The sequence below is a fragment of the Sturnira hondurensis genome, unplaced genomic scaffold (assembly GCF_014824575.4).
Source record: "Sturnira hondurensis isolate 20B ecotype Veracruz unplaced genomic scaffold, ASM1482457v3 Scaffold0000780, whole genome shotgun sequence".
In the NCBI taxonomy this organism is placed as follows: Eukaryota; Metazoa; Chordata; class Mammalia; order Chiroptera; family Phyllostomidae; genus Sturnira; species Sturnira hondurensis.
The window spans coordinates 18,335,222-18,343,864 of record NW_028073411.1 but is presented as its reverse complement, the minus strand read 5'-3'; the positions used below and the strand labels follow the sequence as shown (position 1 = coordinate 18,343,864).

The window sequence follows — 8,643 nt, the reverse complement described above, 5'->3', positions numbered from 1 at the left end:
GCATCTTATGAAGACACCTACGCGCCCGCCGCGAGGACCCCCAACATGGCGGCGCCCGCCTGGGCGTCTGCGGGCACGTTGCGGCGGGGCGGGGCCTTGGCTAGGTGCCGTAACGTAACATGGCGTCGTCCACGGCTGGCTCTAGGGACCGCTGCGGGACGTGACGTCCGGAGGGGACGGTGGAGCCGTTAGGCTAGTGCGCGCGGCGGCGGGCGGAGGTCTCGGCAGGGTCCGGGCGCCAACGGCGGCGCCACTGGAGAGCGTTTCAAGGTCAGAAAGACCCTAAGGGGCACCTGCGTCCACGGAAGCCAGGAAGGGTCGAGTTTTCCTTTCTTTTTTAATACGCTGAGCACCTACTGTGTGTCCAGCAATGTGCCGGACGCAAAAGTCCAAACCTCCCGAGCTAATTTGGGTCACATACGAGGGCCGACCCGGAAGCAGATCCTTAAGAGGGTTGAGAAGTGCTCCAAAGAATGGCAGGTGTGTAGTTCTCTTCGCGCCTTTAGTGTCAAAGGCGAGAGCTAGGGGTAACGGGAAGTCCCTCGGTGGTAGACGGGCGAACGGGCGCAGGCAAAGCGGGAAATCCCGCGTCCGGCTGCAGGGAGGCCACACCAAGTTCTACCGCCCGCGGGGCTGGGCCGCGGTGCCTGCGGGGTCCGGAAGAGGACTGCCCCCCGACGGTTGGAGGTACGGGGTGCCGCGCGCCCCGGAACGACCGGCCGGGGCTGTTGAGAGAACCACTCGGACGTTTGGGAGGTGCGTCCTTCCCCGTCCGGTGGTGGCGGGGCAGCAAGTTGGGGGCATGATCAGCTCGGCCCCAGACTGGGGGTGGGAGCTTGTTCGCCACGCCACGGCCAGGCCGCCGATCCCAGGGAGCGCCCTCCGCTCCGGGGAGCCTGCCTGCGCCCACCCCCTCCCCCCTTCCCCCAGCACACCCAGGGGCTCCGGCCGAGCTTGGTGGCGCCCCGGCTCGCCCGCCACCTGCCCTCACTGCAGGGGAGGCCCCACTCGGGTGCGGTCGTGTTGTTTCTATTCTTCCGCCGTCAGTCCCGAAGCTCGCTTTGCCCCCCACCTTCCTCCCGCTCTGGTGTGTTTGGAGCGGGCCCGGTGCGTGTCCTTGGCAGACGCGGAGCGGACTCGCGCGACTGCGCACGTCTTCAGCGGCAGAGCGGACATTGCCGACCCGTGTCTGCGGCGTATTTCGGCTTCCACGCTCCTGCGGTCAAACCCTCACGCCGCCGCCGGTCTGCGCAGAGGCCCCTGGTTGGCGCCCGCAGGGCGAAGGCGGTGCTGCCCAGAAGAGGGGTGTTGGCCGGAGGGCACCCCGGCTGCCCGGGGGCTGCCCCACCCCCACTGCGGGGGCCGCTGTTAAGGTTTTACAAGAGTGTCAATTATAACATCCATTATCAAGAATTAAACTTCACTGTATTCATTTTATTTCTTAACTTCTCACAAGGTATCTTCCTTCACTTCAGTGTCACCCTCACCCTGGGTGTGACGCCCAGCTGTGGTGACTGAGGGGTGGAGCTGCCACACCGCCGGTCCTCAGGTGACGTGAGGACATCGCTGGAAAAGGTGACAAAAGGAACCCTGCCCGGTTGGTCTCGACTATGAGCAGCGCACGCGTGTCCCCCGTATCTGCATGCGTCTCCTCCGGGTCCTCGGCTTTCCTGCCGCATCCACAGGCCTGTGGGGTAGACCATTGCCCCTGTGTGACTGTGGGCGTGGGTGGCCCTGGTGGGTGGGTCCCGCCCTGCCACCCGGGACCCTGAACTGGAATTTGCAGGTTGGAAAATAATGGTATTGCCCCTGCTGGTGCGACTCAGCGGACTGAGCGCTGGCTTGCGAACCACAGGGTCTCCAGTTCTATTCCCAGTCAGGCAGGTGCCTGGGTTGGAGACATGCAAGAGGCAACTACACTTGGATGTTTTGCTCCCTCTCTCTGAAAATAAATAAAACTCTTTAAAAATGATACCATTTTCATTAATGTTTGTTAAATGTGGGTAGTGCCCTAGACCAGGAATTGACCCCTGAGTCACAGGTTTGGCGCTCAGCCACTGAGCTGCACTTGCCAAGGTGAGCTCATGTTTATTTTAATGTTTAAATTAGAAGTGTTTTGGGTCGTTATTTAGAAGTTTGGTGACTTGTGTGTGTGACTACGAGCATGCCATAGGAATATGACTCTCGTCTACATCCATTAGCCTGGCGTGCACTTGGGGTCATTCCTGTTGCTCTGTATGAAGGACTTACAGGGAGCACACTGCTGCCTGACTGCTCCGGCTCCACTGTCCAGGGCCTCGGGCCTCGGGCCTCGAACTTGAACTCAGCACTGCTGGGAGAGCCAGCGCTGTGCGCGCTGGCAGGGGGCGTGGTTGGTTACTGAAGGCCAGACCCCACCCAGGGATGGAGGAAACGCCAGCAACGAACATCAGAGTTAAAAGCCCGCTGTGTCCGGGATCACTGCCGTGGGGACGGCACACGCAGTTTCTCCAGGTTCAGAAACGCTGGTCGGTGCCAGCAGGGAGGGAAGCCACCACGGCCCGGGACAGCTCTGCTGTCAGCGGTGCTGGGGCTGAGAAGAGTTTCGGCTGTCACAACCCAAGTTGTTCGCAGACTTGGGCAGCAGTGTGGTGGTTCCCGGAGGGGAAAGGTGTCGGGGGCAGGGTAGGGGCAGGGGGGCACGTGGCGGTAGGGGAGACGTGCCTGGGGTGGTGAACACAGAACACAGCCGATGTGCTGGCATTGTGCTCCTGAAACCCACATAATTGTGGGAACCAGTGTCATCCCAATAAATTAAAGAGAAGAAGGAAGGAAAAGATAGAATTGAGGGTGGGAAATAGTCTCACATATGATCACTTGTCAAGTTTGAGGGCAGCACAGTCCCTGGGAAAAGAGCGGAGTGGGAGGCACCTCCACCCCTCAGGTCCCGGCTACAGGGAGCCGGCAGTGGGCTGAGCAAGTCCACCCTTGCTGGTGCAAACCGGTGCGGACACCTGGAGTGGCCCAGACGTTTTGGCCCGACACCCTGTTCATGACTTTCTGCAGAACGTGTGGTCTCCGGTGTGTCGGAGTCCTCAGTGTCTCATCCTTGGATTCAGCTCTGGGTCATCAGAAAAACTTTGACTTAGCCACTGGAGGCTAAGTACTTAACAAAGCTTATGCTTAACAAAGGGAAGACAGACCACTGGGAGGAGGTGTTTGCAACACTAAAAAGCACTGGAGACCTGGCTGGTGTAGCTCAGTGGATTGAGGTGGGTGGGGAGGAAACAAACAACCAGGTTTCAATTCCCAGTCAGGGCACATGCCTGGGTTGAAGGCCAGTTCCCAGCAGGGGACGCACGAGAAGCAACCATACATTGATATTTCTCTCCCTCCTTCCCTTCTAAAGATAAATAAATGAAATTTTTTAAAAATCTTATAATCTTAAAAAAAAGCACCAGAGCGGTAACCTGTAGAGGAAACAAGGAGTGCCTGTTAAGTCAGGAAAAGAGGAAACAAGATGGATGGGCAAAGGGTAAGAGTTGGGGGGACCCGAAATCTGAGAAGCAAAGACCAGTCACCCGAAAACTGAAATAACACGATGCCTCACCACACCCACTAAACTGCAGTGTCAGAAAGGCCAAGGTTTGTTAGGTTCGGGTGTCTGAGTGTCCCGGCGCCGTCTGTGGGGAGGACTTTTCTTTCCCAGATGAAGTGCCTTGGAGCCGTGGTTCCGGTCCTGCCGGGCTGTGGGGCTCTGTCCCGATTGTTCGACCACCCGTCTTCACGCCGACACCACGCTGCTCGATGCTGTGGCTCTGTGACCTACTGAAGTGATTTTGGCTATTTTAGGCCTTCCGCACGTCTAGCATATTTTAGAACTATTTGTCAATTTATAGAAAAAATTCGTGGACACAGTTGTTTACAGTGCACCTTTGATTTTTTTATAAATCTATATATGAAATACATACATCTAAAGATTTTATTTATTTATTTTAGAGAGATGGGGAAGGGAGGGAGAAAGAGAGGGAGAGACACATCAACGTGTGGCTGCCTCTAGCACACCCCCTACTGGGAATATGGCCTGCAACCGAGGCACGTGCCCTGACTGGGAATCAAACCAGCGATGCTGATCTTTTCTTCAGGTCCATGGGATCTGTAGTGATGCCCCATCTTTTATTTCTCCTTTTAACGGCCACAATAGTTTGCTTACAATTGAACTCTTCTTTTTAGAGATTTTATTTATTACTTTTAGAGGGGGGAAGGGAGGGAGAGAGGGGGCAAAACATCAGTGTGTGGCTGTGTGTGGGGCGCCCCGCACTGGGGACCTGGCTGCGAGCCAGGCTTATGCCCCGACCAGAAATGAATCGGACACCCCCTGGCTCGCGGGCGCCGAGCCGCACCAGCTGGGGCTGCACGCTGCGTCTACAAGACGACCAGTTTACACACCAGAAATTGTGTCAGAAGCGTGAATCACAACGCAGACACTATACGGGACGCTCCCGCAGTGCGCGGAGTGTTGGTTGTCTCTGCGTCGCTCTAGCCGTAGCACCCGTGCGGTGGGAGCGAGCACCCATCTTTCCTTTCCGACGGTAGTGACTTGCGTCCTCTCTCCTTTTGCCCGATGGAGGTGTGACTGACATGCAACAGTACGTTCCTCTCAGCATGTCCAATACATCGCGTTCACTAAAACGTCCGCGAGTGGGAACCTCGGCTACACTGCGGTGGGGGGGGCGCGTCGTGGGATGCCCCGGGCGCCCTCTCCGCGCCCCGCGTCTCCCGCCTTGGAGCGCCACCCCTTCGTTCTTGGCCGAGGCCGTCCTGTCGGGCTGGCTTTTTGTTAGAGGCTGACGAGTACAGTGCCAGACTCCATGTTTCTGCGGGCGCCTTTCTCTGTGCGCCCGCTGAGCTGGCCAGAGGCCTGTTGATTTTACGGGTCTTTACCAAGAATCAGCTTTTGGTTTCACTGATTTTCTCTGTTTATTTCCTCTTTTCAGTTGTATTAATTTCTGCTCTGATTTTTATCATTTCTTTTCTTCTGCCTCCTTTGAATTTAACTTGTTCTTGTTTTTCTCTTGTCCTGAAGTAGAAGCAGCTTTGATTATTGATTACAGATCTTTTCTAACAGATGCATTAAACACGTCTTCATGGTCAGCTGAGTTCGACCACGTCCTCGCTGACCTTCCGCCTGCTGGGTCTGTCCTTTCTGACAGAGGAGTGTTGGTGTCTCCGACCATGACAGTGGGTGTTACAGGGACCAAGGGGGTGCGATACACTGTTACCTAAAGGACCCCCCCCCCAGATTTGCTTGTCGGCTGCCAGAGGAAAGGCGTCTCTCAATGCCAGAGGTTTGTGAAGGCAGTGTTTATTTAAAGCTGTACAGACAAAGTAGTGACCTGCCGTCTTCATTAAAATGTCAGTCTTCTAGGACACCCGCAGACGCACACAGAGCTTCCTGCTCCCTCTGCCCTAAACTGGGCACCGCATCTCAGGAAGAGAAGTCGATTCAGGCTCCCGACACCATCAGCTGTGTCCTCGGCCAGGATCAAGCCACGAGGTTCTCCTTGGCAAAGCTGCCAGGGGGTCTCCACTCTGCCACAGCCGAGTGGTGATTCTCTGCTAAAGCTGCAGGACCCTCTCCTGCCGCCGGGGGATTCGCCCTCACTTGGCTGCGGGAATCCCCACTCTGGCCACAGCCATGTAGTTCTCCCCGCAATGGCTGCCGCGTCTCGGTTTAAATCCCCGAGCCAGTCCTCCTCTGCAGCCCCGTTTCCGACTCCGCCCACAATCGGCCACAGCTGCGGCACTCGGGCATCCTCCCAGCTTTACCGGGCTGCCATCAGGCTGCCATCGTGGGTCTGGGCAGGGGTGGCCCCCAAGGCGTGGAGCCAATCATCTCCAAGCTCTCACGCAGGCGCTGTAACCAGGGGGAGTAGCCAGGGGCCAGTTACATCCTGGGTGGAAGTCACTTCCATGCCCCCCACTCAAAACATGGCCACAGCTATTCAACATATCTATGCAACCAGTTAAAGGTTATAGATATGCTAAATGGCCATGCCAGGGGTTAACCCCAAAGCTGTGGCTGTTCGGAACAGCTCTGCGTGTTCCTGCTCCATGTGTCCCTTCCCCCAACTCACACCTGTGATGGGAAGGGGTGAGGACGTCCTTTATATCTTTCTAATACCTCCTGGACACCCTGAGTTCTGGACCCCATTCCAAATCCCTATTTGGGGCCCCCTCTGGGCTGCACCATTTCATGGGGTCTTCTGTTTCTGTTATCCTTGCCTTGCAGTCCATTTCATCCAACTTGAACACCGTGGTGCCCTCCTGTTTTGTGAGTGTTTGCACACTGCGCCTCTTCCCTGCTCTGTTGCCAACAGGTCCGTGCTATGCAACGGTGTGGGGCCTCACAGGCAACAGTGTGTGGTTGTGCTGGTTTCACTTTTTTTCAGGGCGATGACCATTTTTTCCCTATTAACTGTGACATTTTGTCCATTAGCATTGAATAAAAGTCATTGGTGGGTTTGTTTCCTCCATTTGTGCCTTTTGATTTTCCTTTATTATTTTATCACATGTATTAATTGAAGAGTCACTCACTCCGGGCTGTTTTTAGTGGTTTACCACAGTCTATACCGTCTTCCACTGGAAACATCCACAACCTGGGACAAAGTTGGAAGCAGAGCCCTGCAGGCCGCAGACCACAAGCAGTGCTGCGCCAGGATCCCTGAGGGGAACCATCTGGGTGCCCTGCTGGAGCCCAGCCTGCCCCTGGAGGGTGTCCTGGCTCAGGACTTTGAGGAGGAGGCCAGGCGGAGCTGGTATACCCTGACTTGGAGACACGGAGCTCTGGGTGCAGCGTTGTGTCCCCCACACTCCGGCGGAGTGCTGGTGGGCACCTGCGCGTGTAGACTGCCCACGCCGGGAGGAGCGGCAGGAGCCCTCCAGGTGCCCAGGGCCGGAGTAGGCCACAGGGTGCCGAGTGGAATCTGAGAAAGTGTGGCCTCGGGGGTGGGGTTGAACCAGCCTAAAGACTGCTCTGAGCTCCCCGATGAAACTTAAAGGCCCAGGTAACCCAACTGCCTCCTGGAAAAAAGCTCTAAACTATAGAGAGGAGTGAAAATCTCCAGGGCACTGCAGGTCTGCCATATCCGACACCCAGTGAAAGTCGTCATCAATGCACAGAAGCAGGAAATTCGACCCATGGCTGGGGGCCCTTCCGTGGGAACTGAAGGGGAGGCTCACACCCCCCCCCCCGCCCCCGCCTCTTGGACTTGGCCCCAGCTGGCTGGGCCCTGGACCACTTCTCTGCCCGCCAGCCCACAGGCCCGCCCAGCCCAGTCTACCTGACCTGATGGTGGCTGAACTCTGCTTCTGCCCTGGAGCCCACCCCCCAGGTCCCCACACTCGATGCGATCTTTGCTGCCACCACCCTCCCATCTTGTGTCCATGGGTGTCACCCACTGGCTCTCCCTCCCCACCTCAGGCCCCCTTCTGGGAAGGTGAGGTCAGGGTGAGAAAGGGTTAGCCGGGAAGGGGCTGCAGGTAAGGAGCTTCTGGGAGGAGGAGAGGGTCCCTGAGATGGTCCAGGCAGAGCCCAGGCAAGTGTGAGGCTGCCCATGGGCCTCTTCCAGGCTCAGATGCCCCCAGACCCTGCATGGTGGCCCTTGGGGAGGCTGTAGAGGGCTCACTACCCCAAGCTTCCTGGTGTCCCTAATGCCAACACTCCCACCTCCAGGTCCCCCAGCTCTGGGCCTGGGCCTGCAGGGTCCGCAGCCTCAATGCACCACACGTGACCCAGTCCCCCCCCAGCGGGCCTCTCTGTGCCCCGCCCCCTGGCCTGGCACTGCTGTCTGCTCACCTGGTCCCTGCAGTCCTGGGCTCACACATCTGTCCAGCAGACCCTGCACCCCCTCCAGGGCCTGGCCTCTGAGGGACACCACCCAAACCAGGCCCCCCTCCCACTGCCTCACCAGCGACAAAGAGGGCAGGCCCCCCAGGAGACGCCGCAGGGGCCCTCTCCCCAGCTGCACCCACACACAGCGACTCCAGAGCTGTCAGCCGCCTGAGGGCAGAGCCACCCCGGGAACTCTGGGTACAAGGAAGAGTCAGCGTGTTTGCCGAGGCGCATGGTCCCGAGATGAGAGCCGAGAACACAGCCCGAGTGCCCATCTAAGGGCGGGTGAGTAAGGAAACGTGTCTGTCCACCCAGTGGATGTCATGCAGCCTTCCAAAGGAGGGGGTCCTGCTGTAGCCGCCACATGGGTGGCCTTCAGGACACCGGCAGGTGGAGTCGCCAGGCACAGCGACCCCACTCGTGTGTCGCTTGGAGGAGTCAGATCCTGCGGAGATGGGGGGGTTGGGAGTCAGGCTGGGACAGGCAGGAGTTTGTCGGGGATGGAGTGCCAGCATGGGGAGACAGAAGAGCCCCAGAGGTGAAGGTGGGGACAGCTGCCCACACTGTGTGTCCCCTGCATGGCACATTTTAAATGCACGTGTGTATGTGGCAATTTGAAAAAGGAACTACAAGAAAAAGTTCTGGTTGTCTCAAGGCCTGGGGGGCGGGCAGGAGGAGCCCAGCAAGGGCAGGTGGACGGGGGTAGTGGCCTGGGCCTGGGGCTGCTGTAGGTCCGCCTGGGCCCCTGCCTGGACAGCCAGGCCAAGGCC

General features: G+C 57.9%; 1 protein-coding gene across 3 annotated transcripts; it reads left to right on the top strand.

The window, feature by feature from the left end:
* Nucleotides 1–185: 185 nt before the first annotated feature.
* On the top strand, nt 186–1,569 carry LOC118987750 (uncharacterized). 3 transcript variants are annotated; one of them, XM_037047036.1, is made up of 3 exons: nt 186–687; nt 1,125–1,373; nt 1,476–1,569. In XM_037047036.1, exons 1-3 carry the CDS (start codon nt 371–373, stop codon nt 1,516–1,518), a joined length of 609 nt encoding a protein of 202 aa, XP_036902931.1. In that variant the 5' UTR covers nt 186–370; the 3' UTR covers nt 1,519–1,569. The 3 variants fall into 3 exon arrangements, 2 of the variants coding, with proteins under 2 accessions (XP_036902931.1, XP_036902922.1); XM_037047027.1 differs by having other exon boundaries at nt 186–756; XR_005066635.1 differs by lacking the exon at nt 1,125–1,373 and having other exon boundaries at nt 186–756.
* The last annotated feature ends 7,074 nt before the right edge of the window (nt 1,570–8,643 follow it).